Source organism: Siniperca chuatsi, linkage group LG7 (genome assembly GCF_020085105.1).
Source record: "Siniperca chuatsi isolate FFG_IHB_CAS linkage group LG7, ASM2008510v1, whole genome shotgun sequence".
NCBI lineage: Eukaryota > Metazoa > Chordata > Actinopteri > Centrarchiformes > Sinipercidae > Siniperca > Siniperca chuatsi.
The window spans coordinates 13,587,387-13,615,047 of record NC_058048.1 but is presented as its reverse complement, the minus strand read 5'-3'; the positions used below and the strand labels follow the sequence as shown (position 1 = coordinate 13,615,047).

The following is a 27,661-nucleotide window of genomic DNA, read 5'->3' as shown; positions in this document are numbered from 1 at the left end:
GTCTTCGTCTGCAGTCCAGGCAGCCCTCCATCCCTTGTCTTCTCTTCATTATTAGTCCCTCTGTTTCTCTGGTTCCTGTTCACCCTTCCCTGACCTCGCTATCTCAGTGCATCCCTCCCTGGATTGCTTTCTGTCCATATGCGTACATGCTCTGCATTCCCTGTCTGCCTTAACACCAATCTACACTTGCTCCTCTCTGGTTTTTACTCCCATCACTCACCCTCTCTCTCTCCCTTTTCTCTTTCAGGTGAGCTCTTTGACCTTGATGCAGCCTCTCTCCAGCTCAAAGTCATCAATTATGTAAGTGGTTGAGATCACTCATATGCTCCCTCATGCACACACACACACACACACACACACACACACACACACAGAGTTAAAAACGTACAGTACATCCAAAACCGGAAATCCTTCCCTGTGACTCCTTCTCCTCTTCCTGTCATTACCTATACCACAAGCTTTTTATCACACATGTGTGATATCACACTTCATCAGTCTCCCCATAGTAAGCCCCCCTTCCATATATATGATAGACTGTCTGTAAAAAGGAGGGCAGAAAGGGGAGAGGTGTTAAGATTGATGAGGAAGGAGAGAGAGAGGAGATATCAGGCTTCAGCTACAGTATGTGAAGAAACCTGACAACAATTTAAATGTATGGAATTATTCACAGATAAAGAAAATATGAGATAGAGAGGCATAAAGGAAGAGAGAGGAGAGAGATTTGAAGGTTATACTGGGTTAAGCCCATCAGAGCTTCTGCTTTTCAGAGCTTCAGAAAAGCCTAATGGATGAATGCACATATTTATGATTATTTTTTCATACTACTTATTCAACATGAAGAACTTGTTTTGAATTTCTTATACAGAGTTTTGCTAAAGCAGACAGATCAGAAATCAAGCACTTTACATTCCTTGGTTCCAGTGTCTCAATTGTCTTTTCTTTTTCTTGCATGATAATAAACTGAATATGTCTGGGTTTTGGTCAAAATTAGCAATTTGAAAATTTAATCTTGGCAATTATTACAGACATTTGTGACTATTTTCTGACATTTTATAGACTAAACGATTAATTTATTAATCTACAAAATAATCTGCAGTTGAGTCGATAATTTAAATAATTGTTCATTGCAGCCCATCTATACTTTATGTCAAGGAAATCCATTTTTGGAGATTCAGGCATTGAAAATATATTTCATCTCCAATTGATTATCACTAGGGCTCATCATTTTTTTATACAAAAAGAAAAAGTCTGGGAATCAGTGTTTGTTTTGATTATTAAACAACAGACAAGACTGATTTTTAATAATTAAAAATATTTTAAAAATAATGTGAAAATCAGAATTTACAAATACGATTTGCAGCTTGAACACATTTTTACATTTCTGTCTTCATTTTCTATTAAGTTTTCTGTCAACATCAAAAGAGGACCTCACTTACTGTTAACTGCAGTGATTGGTGTCCTCTTGGACATAAAATTGTGGGGGACAAGTCTTGATGAAAATTGGTGTAAAGCTCCTTTTAAAAAATCTGGGTATTTTTCTGTGAAAATCAGCTACCTGACCTTCCCTGCATCTGTGCTACCTTAACGCTGCAGGACTAGATCCATGGGGTCGAACAACACAGCCGCAGCAGTGCAGCCTGCATGTAAAAGCTTTTGATGCCTCTAAACCTGAATTTGTAGTATTTTTCTGGTGTATGAAGGAAGGGAGAGGGAGAAGTCGTGGCGGTGCAAAAGGCTGCAGGGGTTTGAAAATGTATTTTGGATCCGACATGATTTGTTTCGCCTGTTTATTGTTACAGTTGTAAAAAGGGGTGAGGGGAGGAGGAGGAGAGTAGGGAGGGAGGGAGGAAAAGGACCAGGAGATTGTTGCTTCTGAAGAATCGTCAGTTTGGCGGGAAGTGCTTGGGGCGGCTCTTATGGGATTAACAGCATTTGGAAAAAGCGGGTGGAGGGGCTTATTATTATATGTGGGTGCAGCGACATTTTTTACATGTGTGTGTGTGTATGTGAGTATGTGTGTGCATATGTGACTGGGGGGCGAGTGTGTTGGCACTGGCTGGTGTTTATCCTTGTCCTGCTTGTTCTCCATCCAGCTCTGTGGATTACAGAGAAGAATAGTGTGTGAGGAGATACTGCTCTTGCAACTGTGTGTGGGTGTGTGTGCATGTATGTGTGATCATGTATATGCTTGTGTACCTTGCATTATGCATACATGTATGTGTGTGTTTTCCCACCTCAGGGTGAATTTCAGTCTATGAATGTGAATGAAATGTTTCTCATCACAGACATCAGTGACTCTGGTCTTACAGAGCACAGCAGCAGAGAGTGCATACACACTTTTCATTTATACACAGACACAGACACCTGTGTTTGTCTTTGTCTCTGTGTTTATGTAGGGATTTTGCGCTTTCACATTCAAAGAAAAACCTTGATCTTGTGCTAAAATCATAGCATGTGAATGTATTTTCTGTTAGGTATGAATGTTTTGATTACTTACCAAGGTAGTCATATTAATGGGGAATATGTATGATTATGTATATAAATGTAAAGCTGTTCATTGTAAAATAACCATTTTGGAAAATCTCTGTTCATAGCATACTTTGCTGATACAGTTGAATAAATCCTCTCACCATTACTATGTTAGCACGATAACAGATTTTATTTTGTAGGATATTTAATTTGTATTTTCTGTAAATAATAGAAATGTGTGTCACACTAATAAGTCTTTATTCGCTGTTTGATGCTTCTGCAAGACAATGAAGATAATATTGAATTCTTGCCCGACCTTAGCTCTAGTCATCCATTGTCCACCGATTTCTAATCTTATCTTCACACCTAGACTACGCTCCAAGGAATCTTAAATTGAGGCTTTAAAAACAATCTGACTGAGTCTGATAAAGAGAGATTTTTGTGATTATCTATCAGGACTGATATTGTGTCTGTGTTCTCCTTCAGCTGCAGCAGCAGACTCACTCACAGTGTTGTTGTTTGCTACTGGTGTCCGAGGACAACCACCAGCTTTTCTGCCAGGTACACACACACGTACGCACATACACACACACACACACACATTCTCTCTACATCTTTACCACTCTCACACACATTTGTTTTCATAATCTCTCTTTGAAACACCACACAAAAGCAACATACACAAATACACCAATTTTCTAACACAATGCTCTCTTTGTCTCTCTCACTCTGCCCTGCAACCACGCACACTCTCACACACACACACACACACACATAAAAGCCATCTACTATGACTCATTCACCAGGGAGTAATTTGGACATTAACAACTGAATACCCTGTAACCATTGACCTCTGTGACCTTTAGGTAGTTGGAGACAAAGTCCTGGAGGAGGAGATCAGCTTCCCGGTGAGGCCAACAAACACAATAATGTATTCACATGAATATTCATTAATTGATTCATTATTTGCATTTATTGGTCTGTTTGTGTTATTTGTTCCCTGTTAAGTAATTGCCTCATCCATTTATTGCTTATTTGTTTTATCATGCCTTCATTCATTCACTTGTTTTGGGGCCATGAGATGGCACACTAAGGTATATTCAGGGAGGTTTGTTGCAATTTTTAACAAGATTACTTTTAATGCAAGTGTTGTAACCCTGCATGTAGGTTTCTTGGACTGACACGATAGAATACACCACCCACATGTAATCTTTTATAATCCCTGGCAGGGGTTATAATTAAGAAATTTGGGCAAGAGAAGTAATCACTTCCTTTGGGTCGCTTAGAGTCTCCTGAGTCACTGGTTGTGGTGTAGACATAGCATTTTCAAAAAGCTTTCCATTATGGTGCGAATAGACTGTGTACCCCAGGCTAAATGATGTGTGAAATCTTGATAGTAGTTGGTGTAGAGAGATATTAGGACACAAAAAAGAGACACCCTAGATAGGCTATTTGTGCCAATTTAACAAGGGAGGTAATAAACTTCACTCAGAATAAACAACTGTTGTTTATGTATTTTACCCCTAACAATTCTGCTTTCTTCCTGTCTCTCGGCCTCATTACACATTACACAGATTTTCTCCCCCCCCCCCGTAATTTTTCACTCACCCGGTCTTCATCTCTCTCCTTTTCTCTCCCCTATTCAGCTGATGTTTGGACGCTTTGGTCAGGTTGTCGAGAAGAAGAAGTCAATTACTCTTCAGGACATCAGTGCTGTAAGTAGAGAGACATTTTCTTTCTTATCTGTCAATCCATCTATCTACAGTATCTATTTATCTATCTATTCTGTGTTTATATTGAACAGATTTTTCTGCCTTTCTTCCTCTCAGGAGGAGCGGAGGCAGCTGTCCAGTATGTTGGGCTGTGAGATCTCCTCCATGCTTTGTGTACCAGTGGTCAGCAGGGCCACTGGTCAGGTGGTGGCGCTAGCGTGCGCCTTCAACAAGCAGGGTGGGCAGAGGTATGTATGGGAAAGACTGTGTTCATACTGTAAGATATCACTTACCGCACTTTAAGATCACACTGAACCATTTCATGCAGAGTTCTTACAGCATAAATAGACATTTTTTAACCTCTTAGCTTAATTTAGCCACTGATGACTTATTGCTGAAGTATATTTAAAATGCTGGGATGTCAGTCTGAAGATGATTTGGCTTTTCCTAATTCCTGAAGCGTTGACTCATGGTAGATACCAAGATTTATCTGGCAGCGACTTACCGTAATGTTGGGATGGGTAGCTGATTGGTTGAGCTCAACAGCTCAGATTTGTTGAGCTTATAGCAGCAGAGAGTGCTGCGATTTCCTCTGAAATCTGCCGCTGACCAGCAGAAGGTGCTGCATGCTCCTCCCTGAATGGATACCATCACTTCGGAGCCTGTGTCAAATCACCCAGTTTGTGTGTGTGTTTGTGTGTGTGTTTGTGTGTGTGCAGATGGCTATGTGATGATCTAGAGTCAGGTCATGAGTCTAACAGCGGGTGGCTTGGCTGCCTGGTTTGGCACCATGTCTTGGCATGCATTTGTGTGTGTGTGTGTGTGTGTGTGTGTGTGTGTTCAGACTTCACCTGAATACAGGTGAAGTCTGTAAAAATGCACTCCAGCTGTGTCTGTGTGTTTGTTTAAGAAACACTATTATACTATTATTACTATTTATCTATCTCCGTCTCCTTGTCAAGCAACATATGTCTCTACTTAGGGAGTAGTAGTGCTGGGAGATTAGTGTATTTTTATCTCTTATTTTAAACACACTCACACACTCCACACACATGCTTGTGCTCACATACAATCCCTCTCCTTTGCATGCTCTCTCTCTGAAGACTAAGATAGATGAGAAGGGATCATGTCCTATAATTTCTCCCTCTGCCAGTGGCACTAATGACAGAGCTGGCATCTTATTACCATAGTAACAGCAGCAGGATTATGGCCGCAAACTGTGCATAAAATGTGATAAATCTATCCTTCACTCCAAGCACAGTCATCCATATTTTAGTAGGGACATATATCTCGAAGATACATTCAGTCATCATATAGATTGCATATTCACATGCAGAGTTTGCTGGAACTTCTCTCTGCCTGGCCTCCTGAAAGTGTAATTTAGACTCTTACCCTAGGACACAGGCACATGAAAACTTATTGTGATGCCAGGAGCAGGTCCATGACTTAGTGTTGGTACCAACAGATGAGAACACTGCACACAAACCATCACAAACATAATTTAATCTTGTTTTAAGCACAGAACATGTTGATAATACACCGTATGGCATTGTTAGAAGAATAAACAGAAATATGCTGAGGATGATGCGTGTACAGCACAAATATGATGATCACATGATAAACCTGCACCCTAAGCAGCAGTGTAATACTTTTAGGAGCTCATGGATATGTAAGTCCAACACAGTATGAGGTTTTATGTTGAAAAATCAAGTTGGCAGCAATGTTAGGAAGACCGTATTAGTTGGCTGTTGGCTGATTTATTTGTGAGGACTGGCAGGGTCTCATACTGTCAACCCCATGGCAGCATGACACAAGATCAAACAGAGTACACACATTCCTCATTAATTCCAAATAAATTCTTTGTGGAACGTGTCCTTTCTTACTGTGTATCCAACTTCTGGTCTTTGGAAATGGACTCCTGCTGGTTTTCATTCTAGCTGCGGAAATGGAGGCTATTTCCTATGGTGACTGAAAATAACTAGCTGGTACCACAGAAAATTATTCTCCAGCCTGACATACAAGACTGAAAACTTTTGCTCCGTGTGACTCTCCTGAATGTCACTCATAAAGGATTTGTACCTCTTGTGGGAGAGTGAACTTAATTGCCCTTAAACTGAGTTTCTCAGGCCTTTTCCAAGCTCGGAATAAATCCTGCCTCCTTTTCTGGGATTCCAGGGAGTCTACACTCAGGGCAAGAAAGCCCTGGAGCTATACACTGCTCCTTACATCAATACAATAATGTGCCACTGCCCTCTGTAGGCAAAGAGAGGTAACTGCAGGCAATTACTAGCGCCACTGTGGTCACTGCAGATAATATCATTCATCAGTCTTCAATTGCCTGCTTAATGCTGTCAAATTCTCACATCATTTGATTTTAAAGGCGAGCGCACTGTGGCTGCAGGAGTTTGCTTCTGTTTTCAGTCATTTTAGCGCCATTACAGTAACTTCCCCTAAATTCACCTATACACAGTTGTAAGTGATTCTTTTTTCATCTGTGTTTTTCTCAATAATTCGTTAGTCTTGCCTTTCCTTTAGGGCTGCAACTAAGAATTATTTTCATTATCAATTAATCTACCAATTATTTTCCTGAATAATCCATTAATTGTTTGATCTATAAAATTCAGTAGTGGAAGATATACTAAGATCTTTTACTTTTTAACAGCTTTATATACTGTTGTTGTAGTTCAAGCTATACCAATCTATGATTTATAAACTGATCATGTGTTTTACATATAAAATCTTGATCAGAAAAGTAACTAGTAACTATAGCTGTCTGATAAATGTAGTGGAGTAAAAAGTACAATATTTCCCTCTGAAATGTAGTGGAGTAGAAGTATAAATGATCACAAAATGGAAACACTTAAGTAAAGTACAAATGCCTTAAAATTGTACTTAAGTACAATACTTGAGTAAATATACTTAGTTATATTACACTGTTACGGTTCAGAAGACCCTTATGGATTATTTAAAATCAAGGCCAGTTACGTCGCCCGGATTGGCGCTACCGGGGCCCCACCCTGGAGCCAGGCCTGGGGTGGGTGCCCGACGGTGAGCGCCTGGTGGCCGGGCCTTTCCCACGGGCCCGGCCGGGCACAGCCCGAAGGAGCGGCGTGGGGCCGTCCTCCCGTGGACCCACCACCCGCAGGAGGATCCGTGAGGGGCCGGTGCAGAGAGATCTGGGCGGCAGTCGAAGGCAGGGGCCGGCGACCAGATCTCCGGACACAGAAACTGGCTCTAGGGACATGGAATGTCACTTCGCTGGGGGGGAAGGAGCCTGAGCTTGTGCGGGAGGTTGAGCGTTACCGGCTAGATATAGTCGGCCTCGCCTCCACGCACAGCCTGGGCTCTGGAACCCGTCTCCTCGAGAGGGGCTGGACGCTCCATTTCTCTGGCGTTGCCGGGCGGGGGAGGCGGCGGGCTGGTGTGGGCCTGCTCATAGCCCCACAGCTCAGCCGTCACGTGTTGGAGTTTACCCCAGTGAGCGAGAGGGTCGCGTCCCTCCGCCTCCGGGTGGGGGACAGGTCTCTCACTGTTGTGGCGGCCTACGGGCCGAACAGCAGTGCAGAGTACCAGGCCTTCTTGGAGTCCCTGGGAGGGGTACTAGACAGTGCACCACCCGGGGACTCCGTTGTTCTACTGGGGGACTTCAACGCCCACGTGGGCAACGACAGTGACACCTGGAGAGGGGTAATCGGAAGGAACGGCCCCTGATCTGAACCCGAGCGGTGTTCAGTTGTTGGACTTCTGTGCTAGTTACAGTTTGTCCATAACTAACACCATGTTCAAGCACAAGGGTGTCCATCAGTGCACGTGGCACCAGGACACCCTAGGCGGAGGTCGATGATCGACTTTGTTGTCGTATCATCTGACCTCCGCCGCGTGTCTTGGACACTCGGGTGAAGAGAGGGGCGGAGCTGTCAACCGATCACCACCTGGTGGTGAGTTGGATCCGCTGGCGGGGAGGAAGCCGGACAGACTTGGCAGGCCCAAGCGTATCGTGAGGGTCTGCTGGGAACGTCTGGCGGAGCCCTCTGTCAGCAGGGTCTACAACTCACACCTCCGGGAGAGCTTCTCCCAGATCCCGGGAGGTTGGGGACATTGAGTCCGAGTGGACCATGTTTTCCACCTCCACTGTCGATGCGGCGGCTCGTAGCTGTGGTCGCAAGGTTTCTGGTGCCTGTCGCGCGCGGCAATCCCCGAACACGGTGGTGGACGCCGGAAGTAAGGGATGCCGTCAGGCTGAAGAAGGAGTCCTATCGGGCCTTGTTGGCTCGTGGGACTCCCGAGGCAGCTGACAGGTACCGGCAGGCTAAGCGTGCTGCAGCCCGTGCGGTCACAGAGGCAAAAACTCGGGACTGGGAGAGGTTCGAGAGGCCATGGAGGAGGACTATCGGTCGGCCTCAAAGAAATTCTGGCAAACCGTCCGACGGCTCAGGAGGGGAAGCAGTTCTTCACCAACACCTTGTGCGGTGCGGGTGGAGAGCTGTTGACCTCGACTGGGGATGTTGTCGGACGGTGGAAGGAATACTTTGAGGATCTCCTCAATCCCGCTGTCACGTCTTCCGAAGAGGAAGCGGAGGCTGGGGACTCGAGGCGGACTCATCCATCACCCTGGCCGAAGTCACTGAGGTTGTTGGCAAGCTCCTTGGTGGCAAGGCTTCGGGGTGGATGAGATCCGTCCTGAGTATCTTAAGTCTCTGGATGTTGTGGGACTGTCTTGGCTGACACGTCTCTGCAACATCGCGTGGTGTCTGGGACAGTGCCTCTGGACTGGCAGACCGGGTGGTGGTCCCTCTGTATAAGAAGGGGGCCGGAGGGTGTGTTCCAATCACAGAGGGATCACACTTCTCAGCCTCCCGGTAAGGTCTATTCCAGGGTACTGGAGAGGAGAATTCGTCCGATAGTCGAATCTCGGATTCAGGAGGAGCAGAGTGGTTTTCGTCCCGGTCGTGGAACACTGGACCAGCTCTATACTCTCCATCGGGTGCTCGAGGGTTCATGGAGTTTGCCCAACCAGTCCACATGTGCTTTGTGGATCTGGAGAAGGCATTCGACCGTGTGCCCCGGGCGCTTTGTGGGGAGTGCTCTGGGAGTATGGGGTCCGGGGCCCTTTTGCTAAGGGCTGTCCGGTCCCTGTATAACGGAGCAGGAGCTGTGTTCGCATTGCCGGCAGTAAGTCAGACCTGTTCCCGGTGCATGTTGGACTCCGCCAGGGCTGCCCTTTGTCACCGGTTCTGTTCATAATTTATATGGACAGAATTTCTAGGCGCAGTCAGGGGCCGGAGGGTGTCCGGTTTGGGAACCACAGGATCTCATCTCTGCTGTTTGCAGATGATGTCGTTCTGATGGCTTCTTCAAACCAGGACCTGCAGCATGCACTGGGACGGTTTGCAGCCGAGTGTGAAGCAGCTGGGATGAGAATCAGCTCTTCCAAATCTGAGGCCATGGTTCTTGACCGGAAAAAGGTGGTTTGCTCTCTTCGCGTGGGTGGGGAGTCCTTGCCCCAAGTGGAGGAGTTTAAGTATCTCGGGGTCTTGTTCACGAGTGAGGGACGGATGGAGCGTGAGATTGACAGGCGGATCGGTGCAGCGTCTGCAGTGATGCGGGCGCTGTATCGGACCGTTGTGGTAAAGAAGGAGCTGAGTCGAAAGACAAAGCTCTCGATTTATCGGTCAATCTACGCTCCTGCCCTCACCTATGGTCATGAGCTTTGGGTAGTGACCGAAAGGACAAGATCGCGGATACAAGCGGCCGAAATGGGCTTCCTCCGCCGAGTGGCTGGGCGCTCCCTTAGAGATAGGGTGAGGAGCTCAGTCACACGGGGAGCTCGAGTAGAGCCGCTGCTCCTCCGTCGCCGAGAGGAGCCAGCTGAGGTGGCTAGGGCATCTGATCCGGATGCCTCCTGGACGCCTCCCTCGGGAGGTGTTCTGGGCATGTCCCACCCGAGGCGGCCCGGGAAGACCCAGGACACGCTGGAGGGACTATGTCTCTCGGCTGGCCTGGGAACGCCTCGGGATCCCCCCGGAGGAGCTGGAGGAAGTGTCTGGGGCGAAGGAAGTCTGGGAGTCCCTGCTTAGACTGCTGCCCCCGCAACCCGGCCCCGGATAAGCGGAAGAAGATAGATGGATGGATGGATATTACACTGTTGATAAAATGATTTTAAAAAATGGTAAAAAAATGTCAATCACAATTTTCTAAAGCCCAGCATGATGTCTTGTTTTGTCTGACCAACGGTCCAAAACCCAAAGATACTCAGTTTACACTGATATAAAACAGCAAAGGCAGAAAATCCTCATAAATGAGAAGCTGGAACCCAAGAATGATTGGAGTTTTGGCTTGAAAAATGATTAATTATCAAAATAGTAGCAGATGAATTATCTGATGATCGACTAATTAATGTTGTTTGTATTAATGGCAACACAAGATTGCTGCCACAGCAGCCTATTAGCTCTGTCTAAATTCAGATTTATCATGCAACTGTGTGTGTATGTGTGTGTGTGTGTGTGTGTGTGTGTGTGTGTGTGTCTTCCCCACTGCAGACACACAGAGGCAGATGAGCATGCAATCCAGCACTGTTTCTGCTACACTTCAACGGTCCTCACTTCAACTTTGGCCTTCCAGAAAGAACAGAAACTCAAAGTGGAGTGCCAGGTACAGTACAGCACACGCCCACACACACACACACATACTGTGCACATACATAAATATACATGAAGCTGCCTTTTAAAGAGCTTCTCGTGTCCGCTGTTTCTCCACATAGGCGCTCTTACAAGTGGCCAAGAATCTCTTCACACACTTGGGTAAGTTCTTCCCACCTTTGTCTTTGTCTGTCTCTGTGAAGAAAGAACGTTGTAGGACAATTTGCGTTAATGACCGATATTTAAGTGATCACCAAGTGAAACAAATGGCGCACGTAATTGAATGAGATATTACTGACCCTAAAGGTGATTACACCCAGGATCATAACCATAAAATCAAAAGGGCATTAAAAATGATGGCTCCAACTCTCCATCCTATAATTACACTGAGGCATTTAGATTCTTATCTAACAGCGGGCACCAACAGCAGAATAAGTCATTGATGATTCATCATAATTGCCAGTACAAAAAAATGGATCCACTGGTAGAGCAAATTGCCTCTCACTGTACCGAACCGTTGATTACAAAAGCTCTTATCAGCTTGTACAGCTGAACCACCGGTACTCATTGTGTAATCTGTGTTTCTGTCTATCTGGGCTTTGCAGTATTCCTTTAATTTCCTCTCTCATTCTCTCCCTCTCTCTCTCTCTTTCAGATGATGTGTCAGTGCTGTTACAGGAAATTATAGTGGAGGCCAGGAACCTCAGTGATGCAGAGATGTAAGCTGATTCATCTTCAAAGGGATGTTTCAATGTGTGTGTGTCTGTGTATAGTGTGAATGTCTTTATCTCCATTTGAAAAGGCTATCTTGGCAATTTGCTCTTAACCGACTTGCCGCATTTAATTAAAGTTACAAAATGACCTGAGATGAAATGAGATAAAACACTCTCATTTTCTCTGCTTTGCTCTGTTCTCCGTTGCCCCTCTAACTCCGTCTCTCTCTGTGTTTCACTAGCTGTTCAGTGTTCCTGCTGGACCGTGTCAGTCATGAGTTGGTGGCAAAGGTGTTTGACGGGGGCGTGGTTAGCGACGAGGAGGTACGACACACAAGCATTCAGTTGCCCACACGCACAAACTGCATGCGCTGATTGTTTTCCACAATATAATGGCGTCTCTTGTGTCTTTCCTGTGACCTTGTTTGGGGGGATTTCATGTTTTTATTAGAGAGTTGACAGTAGAGACAGACAGGAATGATGATGGGAGAGAGAAATAGGGAATGACATCCAACAAAGGTCCCCATCCAGACTAGAACATAGGGCTTTGCAATTACAGGTTTTCAGTCCCTAGGCCACCAGAGAGCCCCCTGGTTGGGGACCATAGTTACATTTGTTATGCTCTCGCCCCATGTTTTCTCTCTGACACTACTTTCAACAATCAATTAAAAGCAAAATTGTAAAAAAAAATGACTTCTTTTCATGACATAAGCAATCGCGTGTGTGTCTGTGTGTGTGCGAGTGCAGAAGGAATTTCGTATTCCAGCAGATCAGGGTATTGCAGGTCACGTGGCGACCACTGGTCAGATCTTGAACATTAAGGACGCCTACTCCCATCCTCTCTTCTACCGCGGTGTGGACGACAGCACCGGCTTCAGGACCCGCAACATCCTCTGCTTCCCCATCAAAGATGAGAACAACGGTAGCAACAATGACTTCTACACACACGCACAAAAAAACGTTTTTCACTCAACACACGCAAAAAGGTCATAAGCTGCCAGGCTGTTTTAAAACTTTCTCAATCAAATCTTTATTTGTAAAGCACCTTTCATTCAGGTTAGTGCAATTCAAAGTGCTTTGCAGGCTACTGGCAAGCTAATACTAAGACAGAGCAAATACAAGCAATAACACAAATGGTAGCTGCTCCTCTATTGTTCTCTAGTACATACCTACTCTTCCCTTTTCCTTTTAAAGCTACATTTCCACACAGGTGCTCTCTCAGAATAGCACAAAGAGTTGTTACATCACATACTTTGCTCCTAAATGTTAAAGTGCATAAAGTGCACTTTGGAGGGGCTAAAGGAGCCATGTTCAATGTGTTCCATACTTAGAAATGACAGAAAACTCAGACTTTGATGGTGCTCCCTCATTTCTCACTGTATCCAAACAAAGAAACTTTAGATTCTGTGTGGTTTGTCTCTGTATAGAAAACTGTCTGAAGGTCAGATTATTAGAGTTTCAATTCAGATCTTTTTATGTGCAATTAGGTTCAGCTCCAGTGTGAAATTAATTGACATATTAGATTCAACGTCTGTTCTGCACCTCTGACTGTTGCATTCTGCGCCTCATTTTCTCGTCCTTGACTCTCATCTTCTGCTCTCCATTTTCTTCATCATCAACTTTCTTTCCCTCCATCCGCTCCTTTCCTTCCTCAACTCGTTGCCTCCCTCAATGTTTCACCTTCATTTTCTCATTCCTTTTATTCTCTCCATCTTTACTTCTGTCCTCTTCACTCTTTCTTTAAATCCTGCTTCTTCTAGAGGTGATCGGGGTGGCTGAGTTGGTGAACAAAATGAACGGGCCGTGGTTCAACCGCTTTGACGAGGACCTAGCCACAGCTTTCTCCATCTACTGTGGTATCAGCATCGCCCATGTAAGCCTCTTCTCCCACTGAAAGAATTGACTCTCTATAACCTTTACATTTTCTGGTTCTGTATGTTGAACAGCCACAGATGTCTGGTCAGAGACGAGGCGTTAAATAATTTCTCGTATATTTATTAAATGCTCTCACTACACCAGTCAAACCATAGCATATTAAGCATAAAGTAACCCTAATAGTAATGAAAATTGCACAACTACACATTTGCTAGATAAACATTATCAGTTTCAAACTAATTAACAACTTCAACTTCTCGCTTTGCAATAGAAGACGGCTTCTATCACTTTCTCTTATTATCTCTGTTAGCAGCAATGAAAAAGTATGAAACATTAAAAGGGAATAAATTCAGCTTTTCTTAAGCTACACATTCATCTTCATACACACTGTCTCATTAACTCAACTTGATTTTAAGCATAGCTCAGAAAAATAAATATAATGTCAATGTCATCTCCCTGCAAGTTCCATGCACATTTATGATCATTAATGAAATTTGACTGCATAGAGAGGAATAAAAGAAAGTTTAGAAAATAAGCATTTACAGTATATCCATCATCAGGAGTCTCTTACTCCTTAAAACAGTGCGGTAGATCTGTTGTTAGTGCTGTTAGAGAGATCGATTCTGGCTGGCTAAATGGGATCAGTTCAGTAGGAGCAAAATGCTCAGTGAAGGCAGAGTCGAGCAAAGTCTCCAGGGAAATGTAAAGAGATTTAATCTGTGATGAAAATGAGTGGCTTTTATGGTGTAGTTCATAGGCATTGTATGGCTGCTGCAAACCCATTAACACACATTCAGCTGAGCTAGTGTATGGAGCTCACGAAGATGATGATGAAGATGGTGATGTTTGTGACAATAATGTTCAGAAAAAGGAGAGCGAGAGGGCTGGACTGTATTGCATTGTCATCACCCACAGAGCTATTGAAAGATTGTTTTTTATATTTGCAAATCTATCGGAACCTGCAACAACTTAAGTATTGATAGCCTCAGATCAAAATGTTTTTTTCATTTGCTGTAAAACAGTTTTTTCAGAATGTGATTTTCAAACTTCCTCATCATATTTCTCATTATTGCAGCCCCCTTTCACCTTTTACCAGAATGTAGTGGAAATATTGATTAAAGCTGATTTACTCTGTGTAACTGGAGTGATTTCTCTTGCCTTTAAAAATTCCCTCAGGCAGTCACACAATTGATTTGAGGTAAAGGATTTAAAAATGAATTAAATTGATAATTGATGTAGTTTTTAAAATGATAATACATGTTTATAACTGATTTCACATAATGTGCCATAAGAGAGGGACTGTAATGAAGATGGAGGGAAGAACAAAAAAGAAAGAAAGAGACTCATACAGCTGATAACAAAAAGTCACAACATACAGCTGTGATGATATTTTATTCAGCATTTCCAATTCACATTTATATTAAGTAACTCTCATAGCGCCTGACCTTTGAATGACTGCAGGTACTCGATAGTTTATCGACAAACTATTGACAGGGGAAATAATTGCCTTCTAGGCAGCTCATTAATCATTTAAACATCACCAAATGCATTATTTATCAATGCTCACTCTGTATCATGGTGTACAGTATGCTGTGGGTTGTAAAAAGCATTTCCCTCATGTACTGAAAAATAAGCAGCATTCAGTTTGACTATTGTTTTGACTACACTAGACACAAAGCTGTGTCTAGTGTACAGAAATGGGCTCAGCCAGATGATCTATAATAAGCAAGAGAAGACGTTTGTGACTGGTGTTGCAGCTCTTTCCAATTTTCTGAAGATACTGTCACAAAATATCTGACCTTACTTTAAAATCAAGCTGTTTTGGATGCCAGAGATTGAACACAATTTCAGTCTACCCAATTATCTTTGCAAGCGTTGTCAAAAAAAGAAAAAGTTCTTGGCTATGCTGTTACTGGTGCTGTAAGTTAACTGAACTGTACATCATAAAGTAGCCAGGCATCTGTCACAATACTCTAAATACTGTTGATTTGTTATAGTGTTATTATAATATGGTGTTTGTTTCTCTAGTCTCTGCTCTACAAGAAAGTCCATGAAGCTCAGTTCAGGTCCCACCTGGCCAATGAAATGATGATGTACCATATGAAGGTAAAAATCATATTTGTACATCTCACTGACTCTCGTGCATGCGGACACATTGCATTTACTGACACTGTCAATATTATTTACTCCATATGATTCAGTATGTGTATGTTGCAGGTTTCAGAGGAAGAGGTGTCTAAGCTGCTGGTGACTGGGATCGAACCGGTGAGGGAGATCGACCCCTGCTACGCTGAGTTCACATACACACCTCGCTCCCTACCTGATGACACCACACCCTTGGTAAGGACCAGAGGTTAAGAGAAAAAGTGAGAGAGACAGACAGCAGAGAGAGGTTAGAGACACAGAGTGGAAATGTAACTGATCCTGTTGTGTGTGTCTGCAGTGCATCCTCAGCATGTTTGAAGACATGGGTTTCATCAACGCATACAAGATTGACCTGCACACTCTCGCCAGGTCTGACAACTCCATCAATTCATACACTGAATATCAGAGCATGTGTGTGAGTGTGTCCTCCAGTTACTTTAAGTAGTCTGCATTAATGAATTGATCTCTAGCTTCTGATTGCATGTTGATTTTTCACTTTTCTTACATATGATTTAAGAATACCTCCAGTTTTCTTTTTTTTGTACCGGGTCCTTATTTTTAATCCTTTTCCATCATCTGATCACATTCTTGTCAACTGCTTAATAGTGTATTGGAGTAGAGAGGCTTTGAGTGCTTTTAGGGTTGAATTATTCAAATTTTCATTAACCCTGTCAGTTGACTATAAGACCTGAACCCCAACACCTTGGAAAGAGACATGTAAGCAGCTCTCTAGTAACAAAACTGACAAGATTTTGGTCAGAATTGATCAGTAGAGCAGAAAATTATTGGAATATATCTTTCAAATCAAAATTATTCTTTAAACTTGGAGATCGGTGGGGTGGAGAATTTAACAATTTCTGGTGCTACTTCATCAGCATTGTAGCAAAGTTATAATATGGTGACTTTTCTAATAACTCTCTTTAGTAGCAAGAACAACAAGAAAGAACAGAACAAGAACATACCAGGTCCAAAGGTCATAATGAAATCACTCAATTACATGTGCTGCATGTGCCACCCGTTGCATGCCGTGTTGTAGATGATAATTAAACTGCTGCTTTGGTATCAGGTTCTGTCTGATGGTGAAGAAAGGCTACAGGGACCCTCCCTACCACAACTGGATGCATGCCTTCTCTGTCTCACACTTCTGCTACCTGCTCTACAAAAACCTAGGGCTGTCCAACTACCTCGAGTAAGTATAAAACACTCTGCCCTCTTTCTCTCTCTTTAATGATTTAACTCTTAAACACGTAAGAAATTGAAAAGAAATTGAATTTTTTAAAATGTTGTTTTGATCCTTAACCCTCCTCTTTCTTCTCTTTTTAGGGATATAGAGATTCTAGCTCTCTTCGTCTCCTGTATGTGCCATGACCTGGACCACCGTGGCACCAACAATTCTTTCCAAGTCGCCTCAGTGAGAGCACAAATTATGTTTCTGCTTTATTAGATGGCTTACGATGAAGCATCAAAAATGATACAAAGGGAAAAAAGGGAGAGTAACAACATTAAACCTCCCGAACACGTAGCGTGTGGTAGAGCAGCACTGCACCTGCAGTTTAAAAATGCAGACTAAAAATTTACTTTTAGATGCTCGGGATAGAGCACGTCAATGAGAACCAGGCTCTGGGTGTCTCACAGTCTGTGGTTGCATCACTTCATCTGTGAATTTGCCCCACTGAGACACTAGATGTCATTGTGATTAGAAGCATGTTTCTCTGCTCCACTCTAATCATGCATAACCCTCCAGCACCTAAATTACACACACAGCAACTATCATTATGCAACAAAGGTCATCATTTTATCAGTTTCTCTATCTGAAGATTCACATTCAAGCTGATAAGTACAAGAAGACATTTCATCGAAGGATGTTGTTTCATTTGAATCAATACAATGTGTACACTAAAAGGATTGTGTTTCATTTGTCTATCTGTTTCTATTTTCAGCAATCTGTGCTGGCTGCTCTCTACAGCTCAGAGGGATCTGTGATGGAGGTAAACTCACAACCAGTTACATCACATCATGGGGATGTGGGAGAGCTGACATGAGGGAAAACATGAGGGATTTGTGCCTATATAAATATTTATTGCATGTACACTCAGTGGCCACTTTAATAGGTGCACCTGTAAAATCTACTGCAATTCAATACAACAGCTCTGCCATAAATTCTACCTTTGCAGAGTTTATAATGTTCAGTTTTTGTAGGAAATATGTAAATTTAAGTGAATGTTCATTACTGAGGTTAAAGGTGGTGTTGAACTGGACTACATTATATTGAGAGGTGTTTCTAATTATTTGTCCTTTCCATTTACATACATGAGGGGGGCAGAATATTAGAAACACCTTGGAATAGAATTCAGTCCACACCACCAGTAGAAAAATACAATTTTCTTATATTCGTTTGTTCCTTCCTACTTGATGAACTTCAGTGTGTGTGAGCTACTGATATTGTTTAATGCTAATACGACACCTAGTGGCCAAAATAATACTTTAATCCTTGTTTCAGTGATGAGGCAATGGGAGGCATGTAAATTGGCTTTGCTTGTTGCATTGCAACATGACTCAACATTCCTTTTAGAAGCACCATTTTCAAATATACTCATTAATTTTCGCATCATGCTTTATTTGCCACGACAGAGACATCACTTCGCCCAGGCCATTGCCATTCTGAACACTTTTGGCTGCAACATCTTTGAGAAGTTCTCCAGGAAGGTAAGATATAAAATCTGACATTCACACATTACAAATGTCTGTCTTCGTTTCTCTGTCTCTCACTATTCATTTCCATTTACTACATTCTGCTATCACTGTACGTGCAAACTACAGATATTTTTGTTGGGTTTTTTTAGGATTACCAGCGTGTTCTGGATTTGATTAGAGACATCATTCTGGCTACAGATCTGGCGCACCACCTCCGCATTTTCAAGGACTTGCAGAAGATGGCTGATGGTACGTCCCAGTAGTTCAGTATGCACAGCCACGTCACTACTTTCGCTTCATACTCACATCCCTGAACAGCAAAGAGAGGCTTGGTTCAGATGGTTGGTCCAGAGCGATGACACCAAATCAATAATTTTATTTTTCCTTAAATTAGAACGGGCACAAGAGAAAACATGCAACATGAATAACATTTAAAAGATACAGTGTTGAATATTAGAAATCCACCATTTTGATGATGAATTACAGGTAAACCCCATATAGTTTATGTCCATTTTTTTGGCTAAATAATCACTGACAAATATAGGGACTGTGAAATTATGAACCCATTTCCTCTGCAGTATGGTTTCCTTCTTGGCACCACACGAAAGCACATACTGACTTTCATGAAGATTAGATTTTCATGAAGTGACATATGTTGCAGAGATATGAGGTCATACTTGCAGTATTCATCCCTGACATTCTTAGTAATCCTCTACTTTCATTGGACTATTTACCCTTTTGAGAAGACTCAAAAGAGTGCTTACTGCACTCTTATGTAATATAATTGGCCATAACCTCCTGGCCAGCGGTTTGTTACACCTGAATGCAACCGATTATAAGTTATCCTGAGTGGATGTCTCCTCACTGGAATCAATTTTGTGCTGTTAAAGCAAGTCAAGGACATTAAAAGCTTCTAAATGAGTTAGCGACTGCCTCACAACATAGTGTGTGTGTAACTTGTCAATCATGGACGACAATAGTTCAACCAAACACAGAATGGAAATAAACACTAAAACATAATTTCATTTTACCAAATACACAAACTGCCTTTACCTAACATACAATTCTGATCGTCAATATCTATCAACACAGAGTAACTGGGTATTTTGAGTACACAACACTAAAATGCAACAAGTTTTGAAAAAATAATATTAATCAGTCAAATGTTTCAATCTGATGTTTTACGGTGGTGTGATGTTGTTGTCGTAGTGATTTTATCAGTGGTTTTCCTCAGATCATCACAATGCTGTCATCTAATTTACTGCAAACACAAGTGTGTAAATGCATCTTAGATAGAGTCAATTTTTTTGCATGTGTGTTTTTCAGACGGATACAATCCAAAAAGCAGTACCCACCGCTCCATGCTGCTGTGCCTGTTGATGACATCGTGTGACCTGTCAGACCAAACCAAGGGCTGGAAAACCACACGCAAGATTGCTGTCAGTTCATAGTCTAAACCACTATCTATAATTTACACTTACACATTAGGAAATATCAGGTTTAAGTTGTTAACAGCAGTTACATAATATATGAATCAGCACACAGATGTACAGTCATACTCCTGTGAACAGCCTCGTATGGGTTTGTGCTGCACCTTTTGACAAATGTACTGCAGTATATTCATTCACGTAAATGTGTCTCAGTGTTTGTCCAATTACCCTTGTAACAATTATTGCTATTAATAATTAGTAATTAGTGCAGCACAATGTGCAGATGTATAGTAGTGGAGGTAATAGTGGTAATTATAGTTGTCCAACACACTGCTCTGTCATTTAACAGCTTGTTGCAAGTACAAACAAAAACAAAAAGGTTTGATATGACGTAGTTAAAGGACTGTAGTTTCAGTTTATATTCTGTCTCTGTTAGTTGACACGCAGTAGCAAGAAGTTCCTCCATAGGGCAATAGCAGCTCCTATTTTCAGCAGTGCATTCCTAAAGATTTCCAGTTTCCAGTGACTGTACACTGACCCATTTCTGGAACAACAAACATTATGAGATGGTTTGCTTTACAGTTGGAAACAACCTTTCAATCTATATTCCATTATATTTTATTTTGTGAAGCTGCACTCATTTTAGGATTACGTTTAATCTTAGTCTGCCCCCTTTTCAACCCCAGACCCCTGACCCTTGTCCTAAATCCAACACCCTAAATCTCCAAATACCAAACTTCTACATCAAATGCACTGTAATGCTTACTCCCAAAACTGAGAACACATATCTGTTGCATTCAGGGACTGACTTGAATTTGGTCTGTGTTGGAACATTAATTTTCTCACTGGCCAGAAAATGCAATCACACCAAATATTGAAATGTAATAAAGGGGGATGGCATTTTATATTAGATCACAGCGTTGTTGTGATTCAGCATAGTCCAATTACAATATTTTCAAATATGAGAAAGTCTCTCCCAAAGCTAAAAACCCAGACTGTTATACACTTCTAAACTAACAGTTGATTTGTTCCAATAAAACGATGTCGTAGTAGAGTTTACATTTTAGTTTTCCATATTATATTTGCTGCTTTATTGTGTGACCTTCTATAAATGTAAGCTGTATTTTAAGTGGAACTTAATCAATGCCAATATGAATGTGAAACCTTATGAACAATAACAGATGTCTGCCTCTATGTGTCCGCAGGAGCTGATTTATAAAGAGTTCTTCTCTCAAGGAGATCTGGTATGTGTCAGTGTACGCTGACTGTTAAATGGCATGTGAAATTATTTAGCATGTGGCTGAAGTGTGCGGCATTTTACACAATAGTGAGCTCATTACTCATGTCTTCCTGTATTGTGTGTGTGCAGGAAAAAGCCATGGGGAACAGGCCCAGTGAGATGATGGACAGAGAGAAAGCGTACATCCCAGAACTACAGATAAGCTTCATGGAACATATCGCCATGCCCATTTACAAGTGCGTACGAAAAAAGCTAAACGTCACATCCTCCCTACCCTGATCCCTTTTACCACATATCACGTAGGACTGACCACATTACATTAAGTATTGAACACAGGGAGAGAAATGTAATTTTGCATATTGCTCCCAAGCTGAAAATAGTCAGGATAGTAGGAATCTCCCATCTATGTTCAACACAAAAATATAGAACTTTAATCTGCATTTGGATTTTATTCAGTATTTTTTGTTTTTAATTATTTAAAGCTGCTCTAATCGATCATTTTTATATTAACAATGGTTTGTAGTGACAAACCCACAGATAAAAATCAGTACACTGCAGAGCATTTTAGCAATTTCAGCTCATTGTTTTGGTTTTATGGCCCCACAACTTCACTGTTTTGGTTCACTCTCACTGCTCTCATCAGGCTGCTGTTTTCAGCAAAAAGAGCTCTGATAGAGTCACTGTATGCTATTTGACAATCATCAAACAGCAGACGGACACAGTTAGCAAGTAGTTGGTTAATATAGTGGAGCATTTCGCAGCCAGATATTTCCCTCAGGAGTTGGTGGAGAGCAAAACAGAGCTTAAGAAAGTGAATATTGGACTTACATTCGTCAGGTGGCTAGACACGTGACTCCAAATGAATGATAATGTTGCGCAGTGTCTGTTGGATATGTAAATGGGCAATTGGTTGCTAACATGTTCGCCATATAAACTTTATAAGGTGACATGTCAATGCTGTGTTTACAGCTTGTTGCACTTCCCCCATGTGGCCAAAAAATCAGTTATTACAGGTTTAACTAAATGAAATGCTGTGATAAAAGTACACCGTATAACACTGTTGAAAATAAGACATTATAGTTAAATAAGTTCAAAAGAACATGTAATCAAATGATCAGGTACACCTTTTTATTTGGGACTTCATTCTCAGGCTGGGACAATGAAGATCTTCTAATGTAAAGTAACCTCGTGGACGCCTCACTTATGTAACTCAAGTATCACAACGACAAACAAATCTTAGCTCACGTGCCACCACTGTCCTCTGTCCTTTTAGGCTGCTGTCTGAACTGTTTCCTGGGGCCACTGAGCTGTATGAGAGAGTGGCGGCAAATCGGGAGCAGTGGACCAAAGTGTCCCACAAGTTCACCATCCGTGGGTTGCCTAGCAACAACAGCCTAGACTTCCTGGACCAGGAATATGAGCTGCTGCAGTCCCAGGGTGCTTTTGGGAGCGACGACCACTGCCTCAATGGTTGCCTTGACGATGCAGAAGGAGGGAGGGGTCAGTGACAACAGCAGGGCAGCTGACGGTTTCTTTAAGTTTTCTGTGGTCCAATAAGAGGATACCTTTTTTGCGACCTAAGAGGGAGGGATCTCACTGATCTCACTGCTGTCAATCACTTAGATGCTTAGCAGGCCATGCAGATTGGACAGGACAAAGTTTCAAACTAATTGAATTGAGACAAGTGATTTGAAACAAGTGGATCCATCTGAACCGGTTCAGTGATTAGATGCTACATGTTGCGTGTGTCTCCGGTTCAGGAAAGCAGAAGGTGGTGACTTTATCTTTTTCAGCAGCTATGCTGGAAAAATAAGTTTTGACCACAAGTCACAAGTTCATTCATACAGTACTGACCCTGATTACGATTGTAAAAACACACACACACACTAACACACATATGTACATGCACATACTGTTTAGACACACAACAGAGAAAAAAACAATTCATTGTTATGGAAAGAGACTACTTCAACATGTAACAGTGAGATAAAGTGCTATACATTCTGTAAAATGTTTCATAATAGCTTATATTGATTTCAATGGCTCAGCTTTGTTCACACACAAGCAGCTGCCATAGTCCCTCACCTGATGCTTATGAATGCATGCTGTATGGACACCTCATGTAATATTCCTTTTTATCTTCGTCTTTGTTGATTTCTCCATGGCTAAGAAATTAATGCAGTCCATTTTTATACCACCAGAACAGACTTTTGTATTCAGCTCTTCAAAGTATATTTAGTGAATTCATTACAATGGACTTGTACTGGGGAGATTTAGTTCATTTCCTTACACAGCATTATAACCCTCATGTGCATTGATTCACTTTACCTCATTTTTGGGGGGTTTAAGGGACAATTTGACAATCACTGATCAATGATAGAGTCACAGATCCCTGGCCACAACACCCCACTCCATGCATAACACAATAAACACACACACACACACACACACACACACACACACACCCTGTGCATATTAACTGCATGTCACTGCATCAAGTGTGCATCTACACCTCAAACAAAACACACTCCTGACCTAAAACACACCCTCACCCCCTTGCACTTTTCTCACTTCCTTTTACTTTTTAGTTTACTGATTTCCTCATAAACCACTTTAGACAGAGAGCAACCGAAGCCCTTTAAAAGATCCATCTCATCTGTTAGTGTAAATGTAGTAGTAGAGCGTTATATGGAGTGTGTCATTGAGTGTGTCATATGGATCTGCCTTATTGCACATCTTTGCTGCCTTTCTTAGAGCTTTTAATATATGAAAATTGAAATAAAGAGTCTGTTTAGTATGTATGTTGTATATTTGTTATAGACATAGTTTGAGTATCAGTGTGTTGACTGAATGATCACCATGCTCAGAAGATGTATATTTGTGAAATACCCATGTAAAGACCTCAGATGTCATTACATTTAACTATTTTAAGTTATGTACACAACCACCAGTGGATATTAGACAGACACAATGGCATTTTTTCAGTTCTCAATGCAAAAATTGTTTTAAAGAAGGAACTAGAGCTGTAGCCATCATAGAAACGACTTTTTCCTGAAAGCATCGATAGTTCACTGTTGCTGCATCCCAAATGAAATGTTTGGAAATGTAGAGTTAAGTTCTCAGATTGTGCCTCATGTAAAAAAAATATTTAAAAAAACTGAGATTTTTTGGGGCCATGGGGTTTTGTTACAATATGCCATATTCAGTTTTTCCTTACAATGTTTAAAATAGGAAAATGCTGCAGAATTAGGGTAAGAAAACCACAGAATAGTGACACGAAGAAAAACTTCTGTAATGGACACCACTGTACTGTATGTAGGCTGTGTGTGCAGGGGTGAGAGTGAGTGAGCCAATGAGTGGATGGACGAGTGGGTGCATCGATGACAGAGAGAGAATGGAGTGGAGGTAGTTGGTTTAAGATCAAGAGAGAAATGTTAGGTATAACCAGTCCTTACAAAGCTGGTGTTGATAGTGATGATGCAGACGCAAACCTCAAGTGTTCTGCTAGAATTTCTTCAATTATGTCCCCTTTTATACAGCCCTGATAATGCCAGTGAAGATGAAAGCAAAAGTATTGCAATCATAGGATTTAAATATATAATGTTTCTTTGACAGGGTCTCATGAGGGTGCATTTGGGAGGAGGGTTAATTGGTTAGCAAAGTGGTTTGATGTATGTGTTATACCTACATTGGGATATGCATTACTGCGATTGGATGAAATCGTTTGATCTGCCTTGGTCTGCTTCATGGACTGAATTTTTTTTTCTGATACATTTCTTAAAGGGCATACAGACGTGTTTGTAGAAGAGTCTCTCTCTCTCTCTTTCCCAAGCTCTTTCTCTCACACAAGGTTTTCCCATTTCTATTATTTTTGAACCACTGTTTCATATGTACCTGCCTTTTTCATGTGCAATATGAAGTGTCTGCCTCTGTGACGTTGCATAGATTCCTATGTAAATACCTATGCCTCTTGTTAAATTATTTCTTTAGTTCTGAGTTCCCAAAGGCATTTAAGTGTTGGATCATGATGTTTCCATTGGAGAAAAAAAAATCAAATGCCTGTGACAGTTTTAATCCTAAAATGCTTTTGAGAGTCCAGATCTATACTGAGTGTGTATCTGTCCCTTTATGTTTGTTTTAGAGAGTCAGGGCTAAATGTGCCAAGCAAACACTGTCTACTTCCTGGCCAAGCTGCAAAGTGAAAAACAGGCATGCTTTCAATTATTTTTTGTTCTCTAATGTTGGGGTGAAGTCGAGGGCTGTGTTCACATAAAACTTTAATGATACATCATGACCAGGTCTGAAATTGTGGCTCATCCAGGAAGTATGAACCCAATCTATTTCCCATCATCACAGAACAGCAGGGACTCTAACCTGTGATGTAATGTCATTGTAATGATACCTTGTGACATAATTGTTAAAAGTGGCAAAAATATAATTGCTGTAAATATCAAAGAGTTTTAAAAGAAAATGTTACTTGATTGTCTGTCATTATTACAATGGGAAGTATTTCAGTTCTGTAATGTATTTAAAGTGGTTGCATCCTGTTCTCTTTTTTTCATGCCATTTTTGAACAACCCCAACCATAGACTTTTAGACAGAGGGGATGAAAGAAAACTATATGTGTATTTAGGATATACATATGATATTCTACCACAAATAAGAGCCCAAACTAATCTGAAATGTATACATGATGCTTATACTGAAGACTAAATCCAGTCATCTGTTAATTATTTGTTTTGTTGAGTTCTGAGTGCTGGTGGTCATGTTCTTCTTCAGATGTAGTGAACGAGGACATTTTTGACAAGAAGACAAATGGATGAAAATTTGATTTCTTTTTCTTTTTCTTTCTTGGAATAAAACTGGTGAAAAGCTTCTTGGCTGCTGTCTCTAAAAGTGCACAACACACAATATACTGTAGCTTCACCATACTGCAATTACTTACTTCACCATGAAAACTTGGTAGCCTGGAAAAAGATCAGGTGACATTGGGGCTCTGTGACAGTGATTTAGTCATCACAATGGCATCTCTGTGGATCCTGTTAGTCTATCCCACATATTGATACTGTATAAGCATGGCCTGATTAACTCACTGGGGGCTGTGGGGGCAAAAATCCACTACAGTTCACTACTGACTCCTCCCCCCAGTCAGCAATGAGCTCCTCTCTCTACATTCTGCATGTAGTTGAAGTAAAATTATCATAACTTGTTTGTACAGTATGTGAAGCTTTTATTAGGATGAGGCTCCAGCGAGGACATGCCCAAATATATATTTGCCAAGAGCTCCTGAAACTAACCAACTGATGTAAAATGAAATCAAACATTAATTTGTTTGGGAATATGCATCATTTAAGAATTAGACAAGGGTCCCTTCATAGGCTCTTCAACTGATGTGATGCCTAAAATGATGCTTATTACCAGACACATCTGGATTTAATCAAATTACCCCAATTGAAATGTGACCAACTTTGCTAGAAACAAAGCTATCTATTCAATTGAAAACATTCAATTTGGCATCCCTATTAAACTCTGATTGAAGGTATTCCAGTTTGTAAGAGAGCCTATAAATTCTATGTGGGAGTAACATTTGATTCGTGAATTTGAGAAGAAGGACATAAAAGTAGCCTACAGACAAGACTTTGCAGTCATGCAAGTGCACAGTGCAAGTGCGGATGACACCCAGCTCTAATTCTCCACTAAGCCTCCTACCTCCACTCTTCTACCCACTTCCCTTTCTGACTGCTTACTGGAATTAAAATCTTTGTTCTCACACAACTTTATCAAACTTAGCAGTAATGAAACTGAGGTTCTCCTCGTAACTAAATCTGAGAGTTTTTCTTTGACTATTGACAATTGCATAGTTCTTCCATCCCCTCAGGTCAAGAGTGTGTCATCCTGGACTTTCATCTAATCGTTCGTAACTCACACCGAACAGCACTGCCATTCTCATTCACGTCCTGGTTACATCCCGTACTGACTATTGCAATTCTATCCTCTCTGGTCTTCCTCTCAAGTGTCTTCATAAACTTCAATTGGTCCAGAATTCAGCCACCTATATTATTACCAGAACTCCCTCCACAGATCACATCACTTCTTCAGCAACTTCACTGGCTCCCTGTGAAATACAGTATCGTTTTCGAGATTCTGCTTCTTACCCTTCATAGCCCAACCCCTTTGTATCTTTCTGAACTCCTTCATATCTACACTCCTTCCCGTACTATCAGATCCTCTTCTGCTATCCAACTCACCACACCAGCTGCCGCTTGACTACCATGGGGTCCAGACTAGAGCCGTCAGCTGTTCTGCCCCCGCCTTTGGAACTCTCTCCCACAAGATTTTCGCAATATTGACTATCTCTCCACCTTCAAATCCCGTCTTAAAACTGCCCTGTTCTGTCTGATTCTGTCTCTAATGGCCACAACCATATTGAGTTTTGCACTGATGAGGATTTTATACCTAGTTATTGTATTAACTTGTTGTATATTACTGCGTTGTTTGATTTTATGATGTTTTGATACACTGTTGCTTGTTCTTAACTGTGCCTGTAAGGTGTGCAGAGCTTTGAAAGGCGGCTATAAATAAAATGCATTATTATTGTTATTATTATTATTATTATTATTATATTGCGCCAATAAAAACATCAAATAATGAAGTCATAACAGAACTAGGACCTAGGTCTAGGACCATTTTATACTCAGATCTTTTACTTAAGTAAAAGTAGCAATACCACAGTAATACTCTGTTC

The 27,661-nt window shown here is 41.7% G+C and overlaps 1 protein-coding gene across 4 annotated transcripts in view; it reads left to right on the top strand.

Moving 5' to 3' along the window:
- Nucleotides 1–25,791, top strand: part of LOC122879144 (cGMP-dependent 3',5'-cyclic phosphodiesterase) — a 164,696-nt gene extending 138,905 nt beyond the window's left edge. For all 4 annotated transcript variants that reach the window (XM_044202902.1, XM_044202903.1, XM_044202900.1 and 1 more), the window contains 23 exons: nt 248–300; nt 2,956–3,030; nt 3,336–3,377; nt 4,116–4,184; nt 4,299–4,429; nt 10,721–10,832; nt 10,942–10,981; nt 11,475–11,538; nt 11,775–11,856; nt 12,280–12,454; nt 13,293–13,405; nt 15,436–15,513; nt 15,625–15,747; nt 15,851–15,921; nt 16,619–16,741; nt 16,876–16,963; nt 17,493–17,540; nt 18,184–18,258; nt 18,396–18,495; nt 19,573–19,685; nt 20,882–20,920; nt 21,046–21,152; nt 22,190–25,791. In XM_044202902.1, coding sequence (XP_044058837.1) covers nt 248–300; nt 2,956–3,030; nt 3,336–3,377; nt 4,116–4,184; nt 4,299–4,429; nt 10,721–10,832; nt 10,942–10,981; nt 11,475–11,538; nt 11,775–11,856; nt 12,280–12,454; nt 13,293–13,405; nt 15,436–15,513; nt 15,625–15,747; nt 15,851–15,921; nt 16,619–16,741; nt 16,876–16,963; nt 17,493–17,540; nt 18,184–18,258; nt 18,396–18,495; nt 19,573–19,685; nt 20,882–20,920; nt 21,046–21,152; nt 22,190–22,424 — 2,156 coding nt within the window. In that variant the 3' untranslated portion in view covers nt 22,425–25,791. The remainder of the gene's footprint in view (nt 1–247; nt 301–2,955; nt 3,031–3,335; nt 3,378–4,115; nt 4,185–4,298; nt 4,430–10,720; nt 10,833–10,941; nt 10,982–11,474; nt 11,539–11,774; nt 11,857–12,279; nt 12,455–13,292; nt 13,406–15,435; nt 15,514–15,624; nt 15,748–15,850; nt 15,922–16,618; nt 16,742–16,875; nt 16,964–17,492; nt 17,541–18,183; nt 18,259–18,395; nt 18,496–19,572; nt 19,686–20,881; nt 20,921–21,045; nt 21,153–22,189) is intronic.
- The last annotated feature ends 1,870 nt before the right edge of the window (nt 25,792–27,661 follow it).